Source organism: Cervus canadensis, chromosome Y, assembly GCF_019320065.1.
Source record: "Cervus canadensis isolate Bull #8, Minnesota chromosome Y, ASM1932006v1, whole genome shotgun sequence".
Taxonomy (NCBI): Eukaryota; Metazoa; Chordata; class Mammalia; order Artiodactyla; family Cervidae; genus Cervus; species Cervus canadensis.
In genome coordinates this window covers 6,577,686-6,604,191 of record NC_057420.1, presented here as the reverse complement: position 1 = coordinate 6,604,191, position 26,506 = coordinate 6,577,686, and the positions used below count along the sequence as shown (strand labels likewise).

The window sequence follows — 26,506 nt, the reverse complement described above, 5'->3', positions numbered from 1 at the left end:
TTCTTTCTTAATCTTGGATAAGCCAGTATCTAGAGGTGTGAGAAGAAGAACCCTGCGCTTGGAGACAGAAGTTCAGTTTAGACAAACCAGTGAGTAAGAAATGTGCAAATGTGAACCCTGTATTCTGGAAATCATATTCTTTCTATATTCCTAGGGTTTGTTGTTGCTTCTATGAATGTTTAGTAAATGTTTGTTTAGTTATTTATTTTTCTGGTTCATGGGTGAGCTGTTTCATTAAGATCATATTGTTTCTGCTTTGTTGTCTTTGAAGTCTTTTGTGGTAGCTTAGAAGACAGCCAGAAATTTGAAAGAGATTTCCTCAAAAGCTTGAACAACAAAAATAATGAAAAGTACACTCTTGAGTTTTTTGCAAAAATTTGCAAAATTTGTTTAGGGAACTTGTTTAACACTTAGGCAAACTCAGCCTAAACATGTACCTCCTTGCACACAGCCAGATACAAAAGTGTATGGTCTTCTGAAGTCTTTTCTGAACAAGTATCCTGACCTAGACATGCATGTAGCCTTTTAGATTCTGTGGTATACCTGGGCCCCAGTCCAGATCCATTATTCTTCCAGGTTTCTTCTTTACCAGCCTCCTCTATCAGTTTGTCTGCTGCTTCTCTTTTCATTTGTTCCTTAGCTCATGTAGCTGTGACTGGTTCAACATTCCATACCAAGAGGTTACACCAACCCTGGCAATGTGAAAGCTTATTCTTGAGCTTCCCTTGGGGATCTGTCATATAGCTAACTATCAAAACTCCTAAGAACAAGTTCTCTTACCCACTGTTCCTCCAGTGTGCCACACCAGATGTGCTAACCGTTTCCAGGGAACTATAGTCATGTAGAATAAAAAATTACAATATTCCTTAAGTAAAATACAGCACCTTCTTTACTAGTTAAGCTTTCTTCTGGTTGTTGGTTTTAACTGTTTTCTAGTTTCAAGACAGTTTGAATAATTTTTGCCAGTGTAATCTTGTATAGTGTAGAAGTGGTTTGGAGGTCCTTCCCTCACCATTTTCTTTCTTCTGGTTGTTGGTTTTAACTGTTTTCTAATTTCAAGACAGTTTGAATAATTTTTGCCAGTGTAATCTTTGTATAGTGTAGAAGTGGTGGTTTGGAGGTCCTTCCCTCACCATTTTCTTTTTGAAAACAATTTTTTTTTCTTATGATATAATCAGTGTACAATGTAATATAGGTTTCAGGTTGTGACATAGTGATTCAGAATTTTTAAAAGGTTATTCTTGTAGCTTATTTATTTTACACCTAAGTAGTTTGTACCTCTTAATCCTCCTGTCATATCTTGCCTTTTCCATTTTTGCTCTCTCCCCTGGTAACCTCTACTTTTGTTCTCTGGATCTGTGAGTCTGCTTCTTTGTTTTAGTCACTAGTTTTAATTCTAGTTCAGCACATAAATGACACTATGTTTTCTCTGATTTATTTCACTTAGTATAATGTTCTCTAAGTTCATTAGTGTTGCAGATGGCAAAATTTCATTCATTTTTAGGTGTGAGTAGTATTCCATTGTGTATGTGTGTCACATCTTTATCTACTCATTTGTTGATGGATACTAGGGTTGCTTCAGTGTCCTGGCAGTTGTACATAATGCTATGAAGATTGAGGTTCATGTATATTTTTGAATTCATGTTTTTAGTTTAGAATATATACTCAGGATTTGAATTCTTGAGTCATATGAGTCATATAGTTTATTGAGAATCATCCAAACCATTTCGTACAGTGGCTGCACCTGTTTACATGCCCACCAACAATGTAGGAGAGGTCCCTGTTCTGTACATTTATTATTTGTGATCTTTTTGATGATAGCTTTCTGGCAGGTGTGAGGGAATATTTCACTGTGGTTTTGATTTTCATTTCCTTTTCAGTGCTGCTGAGCGTCTTTTCACGTATCTGTTGGCCATCATTGGGAAATTGTGTATTCATGTCTTCTGGCCATCTTTTTGCTGGGTTGTTTTACTATAACTAATAAGTGTGGCCAGTTGGTTGAGACTCTCCTGAATACATTCCATTGATCATTTCAGCTGAAGCTGTGAACAGATTTCCTTCTGTCTTTTACTAGTGAATGACTCTTATTAGAGTGATAACTGCCTGTAGTGTAGCCATCAGCCAGGAGTCAACTGCTCCTGCAGTGAGTTTCTTCAGGAAACCAAAGTAGCATCATTTTGGAGAGCATTTTTTATTTTTCTGATAGTCCCTTGACTTCCTGATGAAACAGTTGATAATCTCTTATGACCTGTCCTAATGTGAGAGACTTTTTCTACAGGAATGTAAGTTTATTCCTGGCTTCCATCTGAGAAGGGACACTCATATGTATGGATTATGATTGTTGAGATACCAAAAGTGAAACTTACATTTGTGTTTTCCAGTGGGCACAGATTTAAAGTGATTTGCAGTATGGCTTCCTAGCCAACTGATAACCCTAGGGTTTGCAGGGGAATAACTGATTCACATCCTTCTCTTTTAAAGACCTGCCTAAGGCCATGTAGTCCAATTTATCCTGTCTCTGTCTGACACCAGCTGGATGGTATTTGTCTATCCTTGAAATGACTTAGAAGTATCTAGAGAAGTGAGGGTAAGGGAGATATAAGGTGATGATGATAAGCATTTTGTTTAGGAAATGAAGGAGCTGGGACTTTCACTGTTATTTCCATTTGAGTGATAGATTGTCATCTGAGAAGTCTGGCTGGAAGGGAGAATCACCACTCTTAATTCCAAAATTTAGGAGAGTTACACAAGGGTACATCTTTTTGTGATGAAGACTTTGGGGCAGCTTTTAAATGCATTGGATGGCTAATGTTAGATTTGTTAACACAGTCTATATTTCCAGTAGCTATAATTTCAGTTTTTGTCCTTTTGTTTACCTACTCATGACAGTCCCTTTTCCCACAAAGGCTAGGTACTAGAGGAGTGGGCTTTTATAAACCTTGCAGAGATCCATTATGTCCTCCTCTTTGACTTGCATAGGTCACCAGAGGGAGATTTCTTAGGCAGTATACTCTATAGTGGTCATTATCCACTTGATTCAGAGGTGCACAACCATTTTAGTCTCACAAGACAGTCCAGGTAGCTGAAACCAAGTATGACTCTTCTAGACACCAGTTTGGGTAGAGTATGCCACTTGAGCTCACGGTTTTATGCTGTTGGGAGAAAGAAAAAAGCGGTAGCCTAAAAGTGACAAATATTCTTTGAATTTCTTTCACACTCAGTGCTGATTTTTTAAAAGCAGACTTATGTAACCTAGCATCTCTTTTGTCCTGATCAGTGGCTCAGCTTGCTTTCCACAGTGTGTAGATAAGATAAATGTGAGGGAGTTAACATCAGAATTCATTTTTGCATCAATTTTTGAGAAGCAAGCCTAATGCTCAGTAATTCCAGATGCCTGTGGATGACAGGGAATGTGGATAAAATGGCAGAGGTACTTTACTATCACCCCATGTTGGTGGCTTTTGTGCTAAAATGTGTATCAGTTTTATTGCAAGAATGGGGACTCCTTCCAGAGCCTGCAAGTGTGCTCTTGTCTAATGCTCAGAAATGAGTTGTCAAAGGAGACACACATTCTGACAAAGCAAGAGATTTTACTGGGAGGGGGAGCCTGGGCAGAAAGCAGTAGAGTAAGAGAACCCAGGAGAACTGCTCTGCCACATGGCTTGCAGTGTCTGATTTTATGGTAATGGGATTAGTTTTTGGGTTGTCTTTGGCCAGTCATTCTGACTCAGAGTTTTTCCTGGTGATGCATGTCTTGCTCAGCAAAAATGGACACCAGCAACAAGACTCTGGGAGGTGGTCAGACATGTGGGGTCTCCCTTTGACTTTTGTCAAATTCTTCCATTGGTGGTGGTTTATAGTTCCATGTTCATTACCAGGATCTCTTGTTGTAAAATAACTCATGCAAATGATTACTCTGGTGCCTGGCCAGGATGGGCAGTTTCAGTCGGTGTGCTTCTCTTTAACAGTTTCAGACTGCAGATTAGCTAGGAGTCTGACCACATAACTCTTCATGGGGTTGTCAGTACTTTGGCCACTTGATGCAAAGAACTGACTGATTGGAAACGACCTGATGTTGGGAAAGATAGACAGCAGGAGGAGAAGGGGACAGCAGAGGATAAGATGGTTGGATGGCATCACCAACTTGATGGACATTAGTTTGAGCAGGCTTGGGAGTTGGTGATGGATGGGGAAGCCTGGCATGGGGCAGTCCATGGGGTCACAGAGTTTGTCACGACTGGACTGACCACATGACAGATCATTTCAAAGGCTGTAGTGATGTAGCCAAAGTCAAGTGATTGGTGTGGCACATCAATCCCATGACCTGAAAAAAGGTTGTTAACTATGGGTCACCCATGACCAGTAGATCTAAGGAGACTTAAAGGTTGGATGCATTTAAGACTTTCAGAATGAAGGGAATCAAGGCCCTGTGTGTCGTGGCCTTCCCAGTCTGGAGACAAGTGAGTCAGCTTTTTGTGTGTATCACAAGTCTAACAGGCAGGGGCAGCCTTTGCATTAGGAAAGAATCCTTTACTTGGTACCATTTCTGTGAATATGGGCACATAGCCACACTCAGTACAGACTGCAGTCCAGCTAGGCATCGCCATCTGGGCAGTGCAGTCTTGATCAGTAGCTTGATTTTACTCAGCATAAACATCTATGTGAGTAATCCACGTGATTCTTTTAGTAGCTGTGATTTATTACTACCAATTTGTGGTAACCAAAAATGGAGTTCTTTTATATGCCTGCTCAGGTATTCCCAGTGAATTTAAGGTTCTTGCTTCATTGCAAAAAGAATTTGGAGAAAAGATAGGGAGGTTAAAAAAGTAAAATGAGAATTTATTTAAGCAGAATTTATTTAATCTCAGAGGGCTTTTCCCACTAACTCAGCAGGTAAAGAATCCACCTGCCAATGCAGGAGACTTAAGAGATTCAGGTTCAATCCTGGGTTGGGAAGATCCCCAGGAGGCTGACATGGCAACCCACTCCAGTATTCTTGCCTAAAGAATCTCAGGGATGGAGGAGCCTGGTGGGCTATAGTCCATAGTGTTGTGAAGAGTTTAATATGACTGCAGCAGCTTAGAAGTCATGCTCTTGGAGGGAGACCAGGCAGATAAGTTAGGAAGTGCTACTCTGGGTTTCTTTCGCAAGTCAGCTATGAGGAGCATACAAATGAAGGGGCAGAATATTCACAGGGGAAGGAGGAGCTTGAGGGTCCATATTCCCTGATTTTCATCCCAGCTCCAATTTCCTGAGGGGGAGGAGGAATTGTTGTCTGTATTTAGCTTATATCAGAAGTGTCATGGAGTTGGTGTGTGATGAGTGCTTCTTTTCTGCAAGGCTAATTTTTTATTGTAGTGAAAGCATTATGAGCAACATGTTACATTTGAATGCAGGAGATTCCTGCCATTTCCCAACCTTTCTTTGCCTTTGGGACACTTATCATCTAAACTGTATGATTTCCTGTCAGTCTGGGATTCTTGCTTTTGTCTGACTGTGGACCCCTGCTGTTTATAAGATGGTTCATTTGTAATGGATATAGGTACAGGCATTTGCACTGGGTTTAGATATGTAAGCAGCATCTAGTCAGCTTGAAGCTGATTTGTTGAGCTTCCCTGATGGACTGTGAACCCTGCCCCAAGCCTCTTCAGTTGAATTCAGAGACCTCTTATTCCTACATAACTAGATGGGGCAGTGAGTGATTTGAGTAGCTATTTCCAAAGAGTCATACAAATTTGTGTTGGGTTGCTCTTTTCTCCACAGTTCCCCAGCTTACTTGGATGGGTTTCATGTGGGGGTTGGAGAGAATTTGTCCCCAGCCCAAGGCACCTTTCTGTGCAAGATAGCTAAAGCAATATGAGGAAGAGGGACCTGTTTTTAGGGCCTGAGTGGGGGCTCTTGTCTGATACCCAGAAATGTATTGTCCGAGGAGACACTCTTGCTGACAAAGCAAGAGACTTTATTGGTTTGGGGCACCCAGATGAAGAGCAATATGGTAAGGGAATCCAGGAGTGCCATGTGGGTCTCAGTCTCAGGTTTTACTGTGATGGGGTTAGTTTCCAGTTTGTCTTTGGCCAGTCATTCTGACTCAAAATCCTTCCTGGTGGCGCACACATTGCTCAGCCAAAATGAATGCCAGCTGGGAATCTGGGAGGTGGTAGGAAATGTGACGTCTCCTTTTGATCTTTCTCAAACTTTTCTGGTTTGTGATGGCTTATTTTTCCATGTTCTTTACCAGAATGTTCTGTTATAAAATAGCTAATTGTAAGTGGTTACTATGGTGCCTGACCAGGGTGGGTAGTTTCAGTCAGTGTGCTTTCCTTAGCAAGGGGGTACCCAGGTGCCCAGGGAGAAATCAGTGGATTTGAAGAAAGGTAGTTTCACACCAGTACACAAGACATGCTTTCTCTTGTACTTTTGTGCAGCTTGGTGTACTTAGCCAGGGTCTTTACAACTTGGCCTTAGCCTTTGCTTCTGCTTGAAGGCCAAGCAGAGATAGTAAGATAACTCTAACATGGGACCTTTAAAATGCGTATATGCCTCTCCTTTCCCAGCCTCTCTCTGTACAGATTTTCCTGCCTTGTTGCTTTTTCATGGTCTTTGTCCCATATCTCAGGCTGCTGAGGTCAGTACTTGGGCCTTTTATACTTGTATCAAAAGACATCCACAGTGCTTCCCTACTGTTAATACTGTAAGAAGCCGGGTCCCCCTAGAGGGCCCCAAGAGTGGACTCTTGTGTAAACACTTGGGAAAGAATTGTCTGAGGAGATGTGTGCTGACAAAGCAACAAACTATTGGAAAAGCGCACTGGGACAAAGAGCAGCAGGGTAAGGGAACCCAGGAGAACTATTGTGCCATGTGGCTTGTGGCTTGCAGTCTCAGGTTTTATGGTGATGGGATTAGCTTCTGGGTTGTCTTTGGCCAATCATTTTTTTTTTTTGGCCAACCATTCTGACTCAGAGTCCTTCCTGGTGGCACATGCATTGCTCAGCCAAGATGGATGCTAACCAGAGGAATTCTGGGAGGTGGTTGGACACATGGTGTTCTCTTTTGATCTTTTCTGAACTCTTCTGGTTGGTGGTGGCTTATTAGTTTGGTGTTCTTTACCAGGACATTCTGTCATAAAATAGCTCACGCAAATAGTTACTAGGGACCCTGGCCAGGATGGGAGGTTTCAGTCAGTGTGCATCTCCCAACATTGAGGTAATGCTTCCAAGGGATAAACAGAGGCAGACTCCTATACAGGTTTCTTAGGGAACTGCCTGAAAGGTTGAAAGAGACCACAATCCTATGAAAATAATGTCTGCATTGTTCCCACTGGCACTGGTAGCATCATTGAGAGTGTGGGCTGTTGTTCTTACAGTCATTGCTGACCAGGAGTATGGAGAATGGCAGACAGAAGATTAAAATCACATGGTGATCTCCAGCTTCTGTTTTATTTGCTAAGCCTTCCATTTGGGTTGTTAATTTTACTTTTCTTCTGCAGGCTTTTAGAGAATCCAGAGTTCTGCAGAAGTTGATTCTGATAGATTCTGCCAGCATATTTATTACTTATTAGAAGATCAGAGCCTAGGATTTTTTTCTGTTCCACGATTACAGTAGTCCCTTCCTCTCCCCTCTTCTCCTTTGATTCTAACAAGCACTGTCTTTTTGTAAACCACTGTGAAAGGGGGTAAAAAACTGTCATGATCATCTGCCAATTGATTGTACCATGTACACAAAGTAAAAACTACATTTAAACATGAGCAAAGCTGGGAGTTCCCTGGTGGTCCAGTGGTTAGAACTCCACACTTCCACTGCAGGGGGCTTTGGTCCTTGATCCATTGGGAAGCTAAGATACAGCATACCACTTGGTGCAGCCAAAAGAAAAAAAAAAAGAGAGAGAAAAACCATGTTTGAGTACACTCTTAAGAAAATGAGCAAAGTGGGGTGGAAAACAGTGTTTTCCAGCCTTGTTTTCCTCCCTTGATTGCATTTGGTTTAACTCCTTCCTCCGTATTTTTTTTTTTTTTTTTTCTGCTCTTTTCCTCTAGCTTATGGAGAATCACAATGGAAGAATCTAGAATTTGCCGAGTAGGAGTAAAACCAGATATGTTGCATCAATGTCAATCAAATGATATTCCTCAGTGTAATGACTCAAATTATGGTAGCACATCTAACAAGCATTCAGTGGAAGAGGATGAAAGCAGTAACATTGCAGCAAAGAGCAGGGATTTACTGAGCCCAGTGTACTGCACACAAGAGTCAAGAGAGGAACCTCCAGGGCCAGGAGCTGGAGCAGATCCCTCTGGTGATCAACAAGATTCAGAGTGCCGCAAAAACAAAGAAAAAATCTTAGGTAATAATCTCTGCTCAGGAGTTGAACATTTTCACATGGTGCTTGTTAAACTTATATTTTCTGCAGCACTGGTAATGGTGGAACATGAGTAGTTTTAAGATAGATGTTTAGCTAATTCACTGAGTTTTTTTTGGTCAGGTCAGTATGCTTCACTCCAGCAATTACATGCAGGAGGTGAAAATAACAGAGTAGAAAGCACAGTTCTGGATGCCTTTGTTCCTTTTCTCTGACTAAGGATTGTTTTCCAGAAAAATATATGTGGCCAGTTTGACAGAAGTAGTATTTGATTTGCCTTGTTGCTTGATCATTCAAAGTAATCTAATAATTACTATGAAAGCTGTATATTTGCTCAGCTTATTAGAGAATATCCACTAAAATTTGGAAATGATATGTTATTTTGCAGCTTAGAAAGTGTGTTAGTAAGACTAGTTTTAGGGTCTGTCCTATAACTGCTTAATTTGACAGTTAGGATTAACAGTGTGATATGTTAAATTTCATGAATGAAATCTGAAGCCCTTACTTCATCTTAGATTTCTCCTCAATTTTTCATTCCTATTGTGCCTAATATTTACCTTGTTTAATTAGTGATTTGTGCAAAACATTATAACTTGAAATTCTCTTTCCTAATCCACCTTCTGCTAGTTTTTAAAGACTTTAAAATTTATATGAATATGAGAAGTATTTATAATTCCTTGCAAACAAAACAGATACCTGTAGAATCAGTGACCCTAACACTTGTGCATAAAATACAACTTCAGGTAGAAATCATTTAAATGGTTTAAGATAGAGTTTAAACTATTCATAAAGTTGAAGTATAGGGTACTATTATGTCTGCACATTGAAACACGGTTCCTTTTTTTATTTTATTTTGAACTGAAGGGAAAAAGCTTTCAGTACTAAAATCTTATCTGAATAAGATGGTCAGCTTTTTGAAGTTGGACTGTTCTTCCTCTCTTCCACCTCCATAACAGTCTGTAAAGTATATGAAGTATCAACTTTAGATTAAATGCTAAAGAATTAGATGAATACCATTCTCTTTGTTGAAATACTCTACATACAAGGTTGAACAGTTTAGAAAATAAAAAGTTTTCTATCCTCAAATTAAGAAATAGAATATTATTTTTAACTTTATAGCATCATTTACCTCCACCTATCTTAGTAACCTGTTTCCTCTGCTAAAGTTGTTAAGGCACTCTTGAAGAACTCTTGTTTTTGCTGTTTAAGTGATTAGTATCTAAGAGATAGCAGTGTTGGTAAGTATAGAAATGTGGATGATGGTGAGGCTAATACATCAATTTGAAAATAGCTTCTTTAATTTAGTAGGTGAATCTCTGTCTCTATTTATAGCCTTAAGTTAGAAATATAAGTTTTATGTAGAATTTACAGACTGAATTAATGTCATCCTTCTGCTACCTTTTTTCTTTTATAAATCATTAGGAAAAGAAGTATTATTATTGATGCAAGCCTTAAACACTCTTTCAACTCCAGAGGAGAAGCTGGCAGCTCTGTGTAAGAAATACGCTGATCTTGTGAGTATTAAGGGAGTGAGGCCCATGTATAGCATAGCAAACTGTGTGTATGTGCTTGATAAACTTTGAAAATGTGGTTTTGATACAGTTTTATGTTTAAAATTATATTAGAGAATTGAGGGGAAGAATCAAATTTCTCGGGAGTTATGCTGATTGTTTGACTTAGTATTATGATATACAGTTTAGAACATTATAATGCTTTTTGAGATGTACCCTGAAAGTCAGTCAGCCTTGGCATTTCCAGACTCGCTTTTTTTGTTTATATGTGTAATTCCTCTCAGTTGAAAGAGACTGGCTATTTTGGTTAAATTCAGGCGTTCTAGACATGAAAGGAATGTTAGAGATAAAGGCTTTTGCCATTTTGATTGAATTTTTTAGTTACATGACAGTACTACATTTTAAGAAATATTTACTGAGAATCTACTGTTTGCTAGGTTTTGTTCCTTTTTCCTTCTTCCAAAGAAGTTCACTCATGGGGTGTTTGTTCTAATTATGTGTTTTCAACTAGCACTCTTTTTCTGGAATTATGGAAGCACTCTCAACATGGAATCCTTGGTAGCCTCTTAAAATTCAAGAATGGAAAAGGCATAGAACCTTTGAAGAATTGTTGTGGGAAATTTTTTGAATAGTTGGTTCTAATGTAAATGCCAAAACATTGGCTTTTGTGAAGCACTTAGTGAATTATCACTGACAAACTGCATTTTCATCTGTCGTTAAAAGCGACCATTCTTTATCATTCCTGTGTCTTGTCAGTAAGGACAGAACTGAAACAAATCTTGTTAATGTTTAGTCAAGTGGCACAGCTATATCTGATTTAGCACTCTGGCACCCTCTGACAGTGTGAGAAGTGGAAATGTCCAAGAATCAAAGAAAATGAAGTTCTGTTCAAACCAGAGATTCCAGCTGTCACTGTTCTTGCATTGCTGACCTCAGAAGGAAAGTTTGCATTGGATATCAAAATCTTATGGTACAGTGAATGATAAAAATCAAGAAAGAAGTGGTAGAAAACTAAGGCAGGGACAAAAAAAGAAGAAACATGGAGAAAGAAATTTAGGGAAGAAAAGCAGCAGGAATAGTTTAGGTTGACTTACTATTGGGACAGCAGCAGCCAACCATGAAAGGATTAGGGAAGAAAGAGCAAATTGAGTAGCATAGTGAGCTAGGCCAGTCCTTCTTAACCTCATGCACGTCACCCAGGGATCTTGTCAAATTGTCAATGCTGAGACATTTTACAGTAGATTTTAAGTGGAGATGGAGAAGATTGTTAAGATAGGTTGCATTCTAACAGATTCCTAGTTGGTGGTCAAAACTACTGGTCCAGGGACTAAACTTTGAGAAATAGGAATCGAGTTATTTATTTATTTAGATATTTTCTGGAGGTGGAAGGATATGGCAAGTAAGAGTTACTGCAGTTATTTGCAGAAGTTATACATTGGAGACTTGTCCAAGGAGTGTCTTCTCTATGATGTTGTTTTATCCTTGTGGAGATCAGTAGTTCTCATGAATAACAAAAAGTAGATATATTTTAGGTTTAAAATATGTTAAAAAAAACTGCCTCTTAAAAAACCTTATTTTCTAAGTAGTTGAACCACCTTCAGAATATAACATCACTGTCACATTGAGGGATAGGAGAGGCTGAGTCAAACTCTGCCCCACAGTGGTGAACTACAAGCAAAAGAGAACTAGAAAACCTGGGTCTAGGGTTTGAACCCAACATTGTCAGAACCCAGCTTTTAAGGCCTGTACCTGAGAGAATACCCCCAAAATCTGAGTTTGAAAAACAACAGGGGGGTTGTACTCATGTGACCTAAAGGGCTGTTGTAAACTGAGAAATGCCTTTTAAAAGGCTTCTGCGCAGATTCAGTCTCACCATGGCTGAGGTCAGCGGTAGGTGTTTAAAAAGCACCCTGACTTTATGTGAAAGCCATTTGTTTGCCAATCTTAGAAGGTGAACCTGAAGAGTATGGGCTGGTTTTGATGGATAGTTTTGTTATGTTTTTAATCTCTAGACATTTTTCTTCTCCAAGGGAGGGTGCCATTTTTGTACTCTATTTTAAATCTTGCTAAAGCCAGTGGGAGGCGTTTTCATGCTTTCCTTCAGTCACATCCTATAGTACCAGTACCTGTAGTACCTATACCAGTACTAGTACCTATATTACCTCCTGAGGGAAATGTTTTACATGGCTGGTGTTCTGGTTTTGCAACTGCCACTCAGGGGATTCTGAGCGGATATTCTTGGAAAGTCCTGTCTTTGATTGTCCAGGAGCTTTTTTAGCTTGAGGGCCAGGCTTTTGTTGTAGCACACCTATGAAGTTGCTCTCAGGGAACAGAAACTAGAAGACAGGAACTTTGCAAGCTCCCTCTGCTTTTCATTAGCATGCCACTGTCTTCCACAAAGGTCCAGATCTGGTGCCTCATTATTTTTATCTGCTGCCAGGATGCATCTACATTGCTTGGTTCTGGGAACCACATTGGTGGCCAGTGGGTCACACAGGACTGTAATAATCACCAAAAAGTTCTTTAACAGCTAGTGTCCCAGAGCACAACTGGCAGTGAAATAGAGTTAGGTCTTTCTGTGTAAGAGGCTGATTAGCTTATGTTCATAGCTGTGGCCTGGGGGCAGGCATCTGAATAGACACACATCAAAGGCTAACTAAAACCTTTCAGAGACTTTGAAAGGCAGGTCTTTTCTTTGCGCTTTCCCTCTGATGCTCCAAAATGCTAGATTCTGCGAGGGGAGCATTCTTACGTGTGTCTGGTACACTGCTTTTTTTTGGCTGCTGCATGTGGAACCTCCTTTGTGAAGTCCTGGCTCTTTCCCAGGGAGGCTAGTGTACCTGGGCCCCTTGGGACACCAGGAGTCAAAGAGACAGCTGGCTGCCGCACAGACAGCACACTGAAATAGCCTCCTCTTCCTATGAAAGATGTTGTTTGCTTGCTTAGAACTTTGGTCCAAGGTCAGGCTTTTGGTTTTGCCTACACCTAGAGGCCTACAGAGTTGTTCCTTGGGAAAACAGGCTGAAGATGCCATCATTGCCCTCTTGTCAGTACCTCTCTACATCTTTCCAGTATCTTCAGGAAGGTGCTTATCCACTCTTATGGAGGCCTAAGTTTTACAGCTGCTACCAGGGGGACACCAGCAGACGGCCTGTCTGAGTGGCCAGCATAGCTTGCTCATCAGTTTACAGGACTGTGCATATTTGCATTCTTTGAAAGCTGCTGCCTTTCAGGGTCAGGCTTCCAATTAGCCTGAATGTAGGTGATGGTGAGATCTCTGCCTCCCCTCTTTGGGACACTGACTGGTCTTGGAACACACTCAATGACTGGTAACAATTTAAAGTAATCTTCTTGGACAGCAGTCCTCAAAGTTTGGCCAGCCTGAAGGGTAAGATTCATCTCCTAAAGGAGGCCACTCCTCCAAGTGGGGAGTGTTGGCTATTTTGTGTGTACAAGTGTGTGTATGTTCATGTGTACATATGTATATATATAAGCAAACACAAGAGACTCAAGCAACATGAGTAAAAGAAATGTGAGTGAAGCATTAAAATAAAACCTTGGAGAAAAACATAATCAATGATAATCAATGGAGAATTGGAGATAGGTAATCTTCCTGAAAAACGGTTCAAAGTAATCATGGGAGAGATGCCCACTGAGCTCAGAGACAGGTGTGTGAACACAGTGAGAAGAACTTCAGCAAAGACTGGAGAGATCAGAATCACAGAACTGAAAACCTTAAAAACACTGAAATCACACTAGAGCAGTTTAGTGGCACAATAGAGGGTATGAAAGAAAGGCCAGTGAACTTTAAGCAAGGGCTGTGGAATTCACCCAAGCAGAAAATCAAAGGAGAAAAGAAAAATTGAAAAAGTCAAGGCAGCTTTAGGGATATGTGGGACAATGTCAAGTAGACTAATGGTTTTCTTGTCAGGGACCCAAAGACAGAACACTTTGAGAAAGAATAATTGTAATTTTCTTAATCTAAGGAAGGAAATACATCCAACTTCAAAAAACCCACAGAATTCCAAATAAGATGTGCTCAAAGGAACCCGCAGTAAGACACAATGTAATTAAAATGTCAAAAGTTAAAGACAGAGCAGAAGTTAAAGACTTAGGGCAGCAAGAGAAAAATAACCAGTAGGCAGTCAGCAGATGTTTCAGCACAAACTGCAGCTAAGAAGAGAATGATGCAATATAATCAAGGTGCTGAAAGAAAAAAAATTTCAACCAAGAAATCTCTATCTGGTAGTAAAAGACAGAGAAAGAATTTTGCATGCAAACAGTTCTACAGGAGTTCAGTACCACTAAGCCAGTCTTAATAGAAATGTTAGAGGGATTTCTTTAGGTTAAAAAGAAAGGGCAGTAATTATAAACAGGAATACTTATGAAATTAATTATATTCAACAGTTTGAGACCAAAAATCAGTAAGAAAATAGCTTTTAGCAACATATCCAACTTCATAGATTTATCACAGTTATACAGAACATTCCTTGAAAGAAACAACAGAATCATACATTCTTCTGAAGAATGCATGGAACATTCTGGAGAAGAGAGGTTTGTTTTTAGGCCACAAAGCAAGTCTTGATGAATGTAGACAATTCAATTATATTAATCAGGTTTCAGGTATAAAAGTAGAAATCAATTATGAGAAAAAAACTAGAACGTTCACAGAAGTGTGAAATAAAATTAAGCATTTATTTAAAAAAAAAATGAGCAAGTCGACAAATCTTTGTCTAGATTCATCAATAAAAGGAGAGGACTTAAATCAGAAGTGAAAATGGAGATGTTGCCACTGACATTACAGAAATACAAAAGATTTTAAGAGACTGTTGTCTTCTGAAAACAAAAATGCTGAAACTAAAAGTTGAGAAATAGTTGAATTTGGTGGATTTTCTGAGGACGATACCCTGCAGGATTGTCTCTCAGATGCTGCTGAGGGACTGCTTCTAAGAGCTGTACAGGTGGAACCAGGATGTATACGAGTTTTATAGCAAAAAACCCAGGTAGTTAAAATATAATAAGATTTCAGTTAGTTAAACAAAATCATGAATCTCAAGTGAATGATTTTAGCACTTTTCTGTCTTTGGGAATAGATATGAAATCATTCTTATGTTAGGTACCTTAGGTATCTAGGATCACTATTCTGTGATCTATTTCACAGTCCCCTCAGGGTTCATTTTCAGAGATAGCTGCAGTGGCTTATGACTTGATGGCTTTTGTTTACTGATATGGCTGGCAGCATTCTTAGTCCATACCATTATAACCAGTTATGTGTTAGTAAATTGTGTAGTTTAGAGGAAATGGATAAATTCCTAGAAATGTACCAGCAAACAGAATAGGATCATGAGGGAACAGAAAACTGAACATACCAATAACTAGTAAGAAGATTAAATCAGTCATCAGAATACCTTCCTACAAACAAAAGTCAAGAACAAAACAGCTTCATTTGTCAGTTCTACCAGCCAGAGAAGATTTACTTCCTGTCTTTTTCAAACTCTTCAAAAAAGTTCTAAAGGATGGAACTTTTTTTTTTTTTTTTTTTAAGTCAGGTATGTAGTTACTGATTTTTTTTTTAATTAATTGTTTTGTTTATTTTATTTTTGACTTGGTCTTTGTTGCTGCATATGGATTTTCTCTAGCTTCTGCATACTCTCTAGTTGCCGTGCACAACCTTCCTGTTGCAGTGGCTTCCTGTGTTGCAGAATAGAAACTCTGGGGCAGAAGAGCTACAGTAGCTGCCACATGTGGGGTCACTGCTGTTGTGGAGCATGGGTTTAGTTGCCCCGAGGCATGTGGATTCCACCTGGACAAGGGATTGAACCTGTTTGCCCTACATTGGCAGGTAGATTCTTAATAACTAGAGCATCAGGGACATCCTATGGATGGAACACTTCATAACTAATTTTCTTAACTATATGCAGAATATATCATGAAATACCAGGCTGGATGAATCCCAAGCTGGAGTGAAGATAGAAACAAGCTCAGATATGCAGATGATATCACCCTAATATCAGAAAGCAAAGAGGAACTAAAGAGCCTCTTGATGAAGGTGAAAGAGGACAGTGAAAAAGCTGGCTAAAACCCAACATTCAAAAAAACAAAACTGACTTATGGCAAATATAATGGGGAAAAAGTGGAAATGGTGATAGACTATTTTCTTGGGTTTCAAAATCACTGCGGTTGGAGACTAAAGCTGTGAAATTAAAAGATGCTTGCTTCTGGGAAGAAAATCTATGACACATCTAGACAGCATATAAAAAGCTGACACATTACTTTGCCAAAAAAGCTATGGTTTTTCCAGTAGTCATGTATGGATGTGAGAGTTGGACCATAAAGAAGGCTGAAGAATTGATGCTGGTGAACTGTGGTGTTGGAGAAGACTGTTCAGAGTCGCTTGTATAGCACGGAGGCTTAACCAGTCAGTCGTAAAGGAAATCATTCCTGAATATTCATGGGAAACAGTGATGCTGAAACTGAAGCTGTGATACTTAGGCCATCTGAGGCAAAGAGCTGACCCACTGGAAAAGACCCTGATGCTGGGAAATATTGAAAGCAGAAGTAGTGAGTGGCAGAGGATGAAATGATTGAATGGCATCACCATCACAGTGGATACAAGTTAGAGCAAATTATTGGAGCTGGTGAAGGCCAGGGAAGCCTGCTGTGCAGCAGTCCATGGGTTTGCAAAGAGTCAGACACAGCTTGTTGACTGAAGAGCAAGCAGCACTGCTTTGTTGCCCAGGCCTCACAAGAACACCACAAGAAAAACAAAACTACAAGTTGTAAATTTAGAAACTTTTCCTGTAGAGTAGGAGTAGATGAGGATTCTCATTATCATCATTTACTCAGAATAGTACTGGGAGTCCTAGCCCGGGCTGTTAGGCAAGAAAGAGAAATAGAATGCAGAAAAATTGGAAAATAACCCAGGTAAAACTCACTATTGGCAAATGACATCATAATCAGATTGTACAGAATCCACTAAAATCCACTACCATAAAACAAAAAAGGAGACCTCTTAAAAACCAACAGACCAGTTTAGTAAGGTGCTAGAAAAAAATCAACTTATGAAAATGAGCTGAACTTCTATACAGTGATAAACAATCAGTAAGAGCTGTTAAGAAAGTAATCCCATTTAAAGTTACATCAGGAAAAATAAAAGATCTCGGAATTAATGTAATCTAGGAAGTTATAATTTGTACACTGGAAATTGTAAGTTAACTGACAAAAAAAATTCAAGAAGATGCTCATAAATGGATATAGTTGTTTCATGCTGTTGTATTAGAAGAATTAGTAAAATAGGGATACTACCTAAAGCAGTCTACAGACTCGTGAAAATATCTATGAAAGTATCAATAGCATTTTTAATGCAGGCTAACTACAGTATTGTGATTTTTGCCATACACTGACATGAATCAGTCATGGGTGTACATATGTTCCCGTGTCCTGAACCCCCGTTCCACCTCCCTCCCAATTTCATCTCTCTGGGTTGTCCAAACACATAAACTTTGCTGTGCTTCATGTGTGTCGAACTTGGACTAGTCATCTAATTCACATATACACATACATAGACATGTTTCAGTGCAATTCTCTCAAATCATCCCACCCTCGCCTTCTCTCACAGAGTGCAAAAGACTGTTCTTCATCTCTGTGTCTCTTTTGTTGTCTCTCATATAGGGTCGTTGTTACCATCTTTATAAATTCCATATATATGCATTAATATACTGTATTGGTATTTTTCTTTCTGACTTGCTTCACTCTGTATAATAGGGTCCAGTTTCATCCACCTCATTAGAACTGATTCAAATGTGTTCTTTTTAATAGCTCAGTAATATTCCATTGTGTATAGGTACCACAGCTTTCTTATCCATTTGTCTGCTGATGGACATGTAGGTTGCTTTCATGTCCTGGCTATCATAAACGGTGCTGTGATGAACATTGGGGTACACGTGTCTCTTTCAGTTCTGGTTTCCTTGCTTATAGTTTCCTTCATTGTTCAAAAGCATTTAAGTTTAATTAGGTTCCATTTGTTTATTTTGCTTTTATTTTGATTACTCTGGGAGGGGTGTCATAGAGGATCCTGCTGTGATTTATGCCAGAGAGTGTTTTGCCTATGCTTTTCTCTAGGAGTTTTATAGTTTCTGGTCTTACATTGACATCTTTAATCCATTTTGATTTAATTTTTGTCTGTGGTGTTAGAAAGTATTCTAGTTTCATTCTTTTACAAGTGGTTGACCAGTTTTCCCAGGACCACTTGTTAAAGATTGTCTTTTCTTCATTTTATTTTCTTGCCTCCTTTGTCAAAGCTAACGTGTCTATAGGTGTGTGGATTTATCTCTGGGCTTTCTGTTTTGCTCCATTGATCCATATTTCTGTCTTTGTTCCAGTACCATACTGTCTTGATGACTGTTGCTCTGTAGTATAGGCTGAAGTCAGGCAGGTTGATCCTACAGTTCCATTCTTCTTTCTCAGGATTGCTTTGGCTATTCAAGGGTTTTTGTGTCTTCATACAAATTGTGAAATTATTTGTTCTGGTTCTCTGAAAAATACCGTTGGTAGCTTGGTAGGGATTGCATTGAATCTATAGTTTGCTTTGAATGGTATACTCATTTTCACGATATTGATTCTTGTGATCGATGAGTATGGTTTATTTCTCCATCTATTTGTGTCCTCTTTGATTTCTTTCATCAGTGTTTTATAGTTTTCTACATATAGGTCTTTTGTTTCTTTAGGTAGATATATTCCTAAGTATTTTATTCTTTCCATTACAGTGGTGAATGGGATTGTTTCCTTAACTTCTCTTTCTGTTCTCTCATTGTGTATAGGAATGCAAGGGATTTCTGTGTGTTAATTTTATATCCTGAAACTTTACTGTATTCATTGATTAGGTCTAGTAATTTTCTGTAACAGTCTTTAGGGTTCTGTATGTAGAGGATCATGTCATCTGCAAATAGTGAGAGGTATACTTCTTTTTTCCCAATTTGGATTCCTTTATTTCTTTTTCTTCTCTGACTGCTGTGGCTAAAACTTCCAAAACTGTGTTGAATAGTAGTGGTGAGAGTAAGTACCTTTGTCTTGTTCCTGACTTTAGGGGAAATGCTCTCAGTTTTTCACCACTGAGGACAATGTTTGCTTGTGGGATTATCATACATGGCTTTTATTGTGTTGCGGTATGTTCCTTCTATACCTGATTTCTGCTTTCTGGGGAGTTTTTATCATAAATAGATGTTGAATTTTGTCAAAGGCTTTTTCTGCATCTAATGAGATATTACAGTTTTTACCTTTCAGTTTGTTTATATGGTGTACCACATTGATTGATTTGCAGATATTGAAGAATCCTTGCATCCCTGGGATAAAGCTCACTTGGTCATGATATATGGTCTTTTTAATATGTTGTTGGATTCTGTTTGCTAAAATTCTGTTGAGGAGTTTGCATCTATGTGCATCAGTGATATTGGCCTGTAGTTTTCTCTTTTTTTCTGGCATCTTTGTCTGGTTTTGCTGTTAGGGTGATTGTGGCCTGATGGAATGATTTTGGGAGTTTACCTTCCTCTGCCATTTTCTGGAAGAGTTTGAGTAGTGTAGGTATTAGTTTTCTCAATTTTTGGTAGAATTCACCTGTGAAGCCATCTGGTCCTGAGATTTTGTTTGTTGGAATTTTTTGGATAATAGTTTCGTTTTCTCCACTTGTGATAGATATGTGAAGATTTTCTGTTTCTTTACCTGGTTCAGGTTTGGAAAATTACACTTTTCTAAGAATTTGTCCATTTCTTCCAAGTTGTCCATTTCATTGTCATATAGTTGCTGATAGTTGTATCTTACAATCCTTTGTATTTCTGTGTTGTCTGTAGGGATTTCTTCATGTTCATTTCTAATTTTGTTGATTTGATTCTTCTCCCTTTGTTTCTTGATAAGTCTGGCTGATGGTTTGTCTACTTTGTTTATTATCTCAAAAAACCAGCTTTTAGTTTTGTTGATTTTTTGCTATAGTTTCCTTTGTTTCTTTGTCATTTATTTCTGTGCTAATTTTTATGATTTCTTTCCTACTAACCCTTGAATTCTTTATTCCTTCTTTTTCTAGTTGTTTAGGTGTAAAGTTAGGTTATTTATTTTATTTATTTTATTTTTTTTAATTTTTGTCTTTAGGTAAGCTTGTATTGCTATGAACCTTTTCCTAAGCACTATTTTATTGAATCTCATAGGTTTTGGCTTGTCTTGTTTTCATTTTCATTTGTTTCTATGCATTTTCATTTCTTTTTTGATTTCTTCTGTGACATGGTGGTTATTCAGAAGTGTATTGTTTGGCCTCCATATGTTTGTGTTTTTAATAGATATTTTTCCTCTAGTTGACTTCTGCTCTTAGTGCATTGAGATCAGAAATGATGCTTGAAATGATTTCAATTTTTTTGAATTCACCACGGCCGGGTTTATGGCCCAGTATATGATCTGTCCTGGAGAATGTTCTGTGTTCACTTGAGAAAAAAATGAGCTTCATTGCTTTGTGGTGAAATATCCTATGTATATCAGTTAAGTCTAACTAGTCCATTGCATCATTTAAAGTTTTTGTTTCTTTGCTAATTTAGTACTTGGTTGATCTATCCACAGGTGTGAGTGGGATGTTAAAGTCTCCCACTATTATTATGTTACTGTTAATTTCCCCTTTCATACTTGTTAGCATTTGCCTTTCATAGTGCAGTCCTCCTATGTTGGGTGCATCAGTCTGTTCAGTCTCCCAGTCACGTCTGACTCTTTGTGACCTCATGAACTGTAGCACGCCAGGCCTCCCTATCCGTCACCAACTGCCAGAGTCTACCCAAACCCAAGTCCATTGAGTTGGTGATGCCATCCAACCATCTCATCCTCTGTCCTCCCCTTCTCCTCCTGCCCTCAATCTTTCCCAACATCCGGGTCTTTTCAAATGAGTCAGCTCTTCTCATCAGGTGGCCAAGGTATTGGAGTTTCAGCTTCAACATCAGTCCCTTCAATGAACACCCAGGACTAATCTCCCTTTAGGATGGACTGGTTGGATCTCCTTGCAGTCCAAGGGACTCTCAAGAGTCTTCTCCAACACCACAGTTCAAAAGCATCAATTTTTCAGCACTCAGCTTTCATAGTCCAACTCTTACATCCATACATGACTACTGGAAAAACCATAGCCTTGACTAGATGGAACTTTGTTGACAAAGTACTGTCTCTGCTTTTTAATATGCTGTCTAGGTTGGTCATAACTTTCCTTCCAAGGAGTAAGCATCTTTTAATTTCATGGCTGCAGTCGCCATCTGCAGTGATTGTGGAGCCCAGAAAAATAAAGTCAGTCACTGTTTCCACTGTTTCCCATGAAGTGGTCCCGTGAAGTGATGGGAGCAGATGCCATGATCTTAGTTTTCTGAATGTTGAGCTTTAAGCCAACTTTTTACTCTCCTCTTTCACTTTGATCAAGAGGCTCTTTAATTCTTCTTCACTTTATGCCATAAGGGTAGTGTCATCTGCATATCTGAAGTTATTGATATTTCTCCTGGCAATCTTGATTACAGTTTGTGCTTCCTCCAGCCCAGCATTTCTCATGATGTACTCTGCATATAAGTTAAATAAGCAGGGTGACAATATAGAGCCTTGACACTCCTTTTCCTATTTGGAACCAGTCTGTTGTTCCATGTCCGCTTCTAACTTTTGCTTCCTGATCTGTGTAAGATTTCTCAAGAGGCAGATCAGGTGGTCTGGTATTCCCATCTCTTTCAGAATTTTCCACAGTTTATTGTGATCCTCACAGTCAGGGGTTTTGGCATCGTTAATAAAGCAGAAATAGATATTTTCTGAAACTCTTCTTGCTTTTTTGATGATACAGCATATGTTGGCAACTTGATTTCTGGTTCCTCTGCATTTTCTAAAACCAGCTTGAACATTGGAAGTTTACGGTCACATATTGCTGAAGCCTGGCTTTCAGAATTTTGAGCATTACTTTACTAGTGTGTGAGATGAGTGCGATTGTGTGGTAGTTTGAGCTTTCCTTGGCATTGCCTTTCTTTGGGATTGGAATGAAAACTGACCATTTCCAGTCCTGTGGCCACTGCTGAGTTTTTCAAATTTGCAGACATATTTAGTGTAGCGCTTTCACAGCATCATCTGTTAGGATTTGAAAAAAGCCCAACTGGAATCCCATCACCTCCACAAGCTTTGTCTGTAGTGATGCTTCCCAAAGCCCACTTGACTTCATATTCCAGGATGTCTGGCTCTAGGGAAGTGTGAGTGATCACACCATCATGATTATCTGTGTCGTGGAGGAGATGTTTTGTACAATTCTTCTGTGTATTCTTACCTCTGAATATCTCCTGCTTCTGTTGGGTCCGTACCATTTCTGTACTGAGCCCATCTTTGCATGAAATGTTCCCTTGGCATCTCTAATTTTCTAAAGAGGGCTCTAGTTTTTCCTATTCTATTGTTTTCTTCTATTTCTTTGCATTGATCATGGAGGAAGGCGTTCTTATCTCTGCTTGCTATTCTTTGGAACTCTGCTTTCAAATGGATGTATCTTTCCTTTTCTCCTTTGATTTTGGCTTCTCTTCTCACAGCTCTTTTGTAAGCCCTCCTCAGACCACCATTTTGCTTTTTTGCATTTCTTTTTTTGGGGGATGGTCTTGATTCCTGTGTCCTGTACAGTGTCACAGCTTTTCATTTATAGTTCATCGGGCATTGTGTCTATTAGATCTAGTCCCTTAAATCTATTTTTCAATTCCACTCTATAGTCATAAGGACTTTGATTTAGGTCATACCTGAATGATCTAGTGGTTTTCCTGCTTGCTTCAATTTCAGTCTGAACATGGCAATGAGGAGTTCGTGATATGAGCCACAGTCAGCTCCTGGTCTTGTTTTTGCTGACTGTATAGAACTTCTCTGTCTTTGGCTGCAAAGAATATAATAAGTCTGATTTTGGTGTTGACCATCTTGTGATGTCCATTTATCTTGTTGGAAGAGGGTTTTCTGTGACCAAGTGCATTCTGTTGGCAGATCTCTACTTGCCTTTGCCCTGCGTCATTCTGTACTTCAAGGCCAAATTTGCCTATTACTCCAGGCGTTTCTTAACTTCCTACTTTTGCATTCCAGTCCCCTAAATGAAAAGGACATTTTTTGGCAGTGTTAGTTCTAGAAGATCTTGTAGGTCTTCACAGAACCATTCAACTTTAGCTCTTCAGAGTTACTGTTTTGGACATAGACTTGGATTACTGTGATATTGAATGCATATACATTTGGGTGCATATATATTTTAATTGTTATATCTTCTTCTTGGATTGATCCCTTGATCATTATGTAGTGTCCTTCTTTGTCTCTTTTCAGTGAACTTTATTTCAAAGTCTACTTTATCTGATACAAGTATTGATACTCCTGAGTTCTTTTCGTCTCAATTATAATGAAATATCTTTTTTCCAGCCCTTAACTTTTAGTCTGTATGTGTCCCTTGTTTGAGGTGGGTCTCTTGTAGATAGCATATATAGGGATCTTGTTTTTGTATCCATTAAGCCAGTCTTTGTCTTTTGTGTGGGACACTCAACCTATTTACATTTTGGGTAATTATTGTTGTTTTGGGTTCGAGTTTATATACCTTTTCTATGTTTACTGTCTAGAGAAGATCCTTTAGCATTTGTTGAAGAGCTGGTTTGGTGGTGCTGGATTGTCAGTTTGCTTGTGTTTCAAGCTTTTGATTTCTCCTTCATACATGCATGAGATCCTGTGGGTATAGAAATCTGGTTTGTAGGTTTTTCTGTTTCATCACTTTAAATATGTCCTGCCGTTCACTTCTGGCCTGAAGAGTTTATGTTGAAACATCAGCTGCTATCCTTATGGGAATCCCCCTGTGTGTTATTTGTTACTTTAATATTTGCTGTTTGTGTTTGATCTTCATTAATTTGATTAATATGTGTCTTGGGGTGTTTTCCCTTGAGTTTATCCTCTTTGGGACTCTCTGGGTTTCTTGGACTTGAATGGCTGTTTCCTTCCCCATTTTAGGAAAGTTTTCAACTATTATGTCCAAGTATTTTCTCATGCCCTTTCTTCTTCTTCTGGGACTCCTGTGATTTGAATGTTGGGGTGTTTAACATTGTCCCAGAGGTCTCTGAGGTTGTCACTATTTCTTTTAGTTCTTTTCCACTTTTTCCTTTCTGCTTCATTTATTTCCACCATTCTGTCTTCCACCTCACTTATCCTATCTTCTGCCTGAGTTATTCTGCTTTTGATTCCCTCCAGAGGGCTTTTGATCTTAGTTATTGCATTATTCATTATATATTGACTCTTTTTTATTTCTTCTAGGTCTTTGTTAAACATTTCTTGCATCTTCTCAATCCTTGTCTCCAGACTATTTATCTGTAGCTCATTTTGTTTTCAAGATATGGGATCATCTTTACTATCATTCTTCTGATTTCTTTTTCAGTTAGACTCCCTATCTCCTCCTCTTTTGTTTGGTTTGGTGGGCATTTATCATGTTCCTTACCTGCTGAATATTACTTTGCCTTTTCCTTTTGTTTAGTTTGCTGTGTTTGGGGTGCCCTTTTTGTATGCTGGAAGTTTGTGGTTCGTCTTTATTGTGGAGGTTGCTCATGTGGTGGGGTTGGACTAGTGGCTTGTCAAGGTTTCCTGGTTAGGGAAGTTTGTGTCTGTCTTCTGGTGTGTGGAGCTGAGTCTCTTCTGTCTTGATTTCAGTGACATGTCCAGTAGTGAGTTTGGGGGTGTCTGTGGATTTGGTGTTACTTTTGGCTGCCTGTATTTTAATGCTTAGGGCTATGTTCCTGCATTGCTAGAGAATTAGCATGGTATGTCTTGCTTTGGAACTTCTTGGCTCTTGGGTGGTGCTTGGTTTCAGTGTATATCTGGAAGCTTTTGGATAAGCTCTGTTCCTTGGAGTCAGGAATATTCCGGTGTTCTGAAGTTTTGGATTTAAGCCTCCTGCCTATGGCTTTCATCTTATTCTTAAAATAGCCTTAACACTTCTACATCCATACAGCACTGATGATAAAACATCTAGATTAATGGTGCATAGATTCTCCACAGTGTGGAACATTCGGAGAGGTTCGTGGATTTATATAGAGCAGAGAAGACTTAGGAGGGAGATAGAGGTGACTAGGAGAAGAAGAGGGAAAGTCAAAATGGGAGATGGGAATCTAGACAGTTAACAGATAACTAAGTTTTCTCCACAGCTTGGAACACCCAGTGAAATTCAGAGTTAAGCAGAGCAGGGAAAGGTGAGGGAGGAGATAGAGGTGATCTGGAGGAGAAAAGGCAGCGTCAGAAGGGAGAGAGCAATCCAGCCAGTCAGTAATCACACCCCTAAGTGAAAATAGGTACTGAAAATAAGATTCTTAAGGGTACAAAATTGATAACAAATAGCAAAAAAGCAAAGATTAAAATCTAGAGTAGAGGTTGGACTCTCAGAAATACAATGTTAAAAATAGAAAACAAAGTCAGAAAAACTAGAAAATATGAATTTTGCTTTAAAAGTAGGTCTTCTTTTTTTTTGCAAGGTAATACTAGGTTATAAAAATGAAAAGTATTAAAGAACTTAAACACCTTAGGTTAGAGCTTTTCTTGGGAAAGTTCTCTTTTTTTTCTCTCTCTCTCTGGCTGTCCCACACTTTGTGTTGCTATCTCATTTTAATTCCCTCCAGTTGTCCTCAGGGCATTCAGGCCTAGTCCTTAAGCATGCAACCAGCACCTCCCTGACTAGTCCCTGCTCCTTGGTGGCCAACACCAGCATCTGGACAACTTTTCCACTGGGTGTTGCAGTTAGGCCCATGTTCTGTGGGTCTTTTTAAATTTTTTCTCCAGGTTATGTTCCCTTCTGAGATTCTGAAACTCCCCACAGACCTGCTGCTGAAAGGGTTTCCAGCTGTTTGGAAAGTTCTCCTTTATGACTCCCTTCCCAGGATGAGGGTCTGTCCCTAACTCTTCTGTCTCACTTTTGGTCTATTTTCTCCTGCATCCTTTCAAAGAGAATAGGCTGCCTTTCTGGGTGCCTGATGTCCACCTCCAGTACTCAGAACTTGTTTTGTGGACGTTGCGCAGCACTCAGATGCTCTTTTGATGAATTTGTGGGGGAGAAAGTGGTCTCCCCATCCTGTTCCTCTGCCATCTTAGGACCATCCCCCCAGTGTATTAATTTTATATCCTGCAACATTACTATGTTCATTGATTAGCTCTAGTAATTTTCTGGTAGTGATTTTAGGGTTTGCTATGTAGAGGGTCTTGTCATCTGCAAACTGAGAGTTTTACTTCTTTTCCCTTCTGGATTCCTTTTATTTCTTTTTCTTCTCTAATTGCTGTGGCTACAACTTCCAAAATTGTGTTGAATAGTAGAGGTGAGAGTGGGTACCCTTGTCTTCTTCCTAATTAGAGGAAATGCTTTCTGCTTTTTACCATTGAGGACAGTGTTTGCAGTGGGTTTATCTTAGATGGCTTTGATTATGTTGAGTCATATTTATTCTGTGCCTGCTTTCTGGAGAATTTTTATCATCAAAGGGTGTTGAATTTTGTCAAAGCCTAATCTGCATCTATTGAGATGTTTTTTACTTTTCATGTGGTTTTTACTTTTCAGTTTGTTAATACAGTGTATCACATTGATTGATTTGTGAATATTGAAGAATCCTTGCATCCCTGGAATAAA

At 39.1% G+C, this 26,506-nt stretch overlaps 1 protein-coding gene across 1 annotated transcript in view; it reads left to right on the top strand.

The window, feature by feature from the left end:
* The window catches only part of LOC122436399 (gamma-taxilin-like), a 90,548-nt gene that overhangs the window by 5,518 nt on the left and 58,524 nt on the right, over nt 1-26,506 (top strand). The window contains exons 2-3 of the mRNA XM_043460208.1: nt 8,034-8,338; nt 9,776-9,867. Of these exons, the coding sequence (XP_043316143.1) occupies nt 8,034-8,338; nt 9,776-9,867 (397 nt within the window). The remainder of the gene's footprint in view (nt 1-8,033; nt 8,339-9,775; nt 9,868-26,506) is intronic.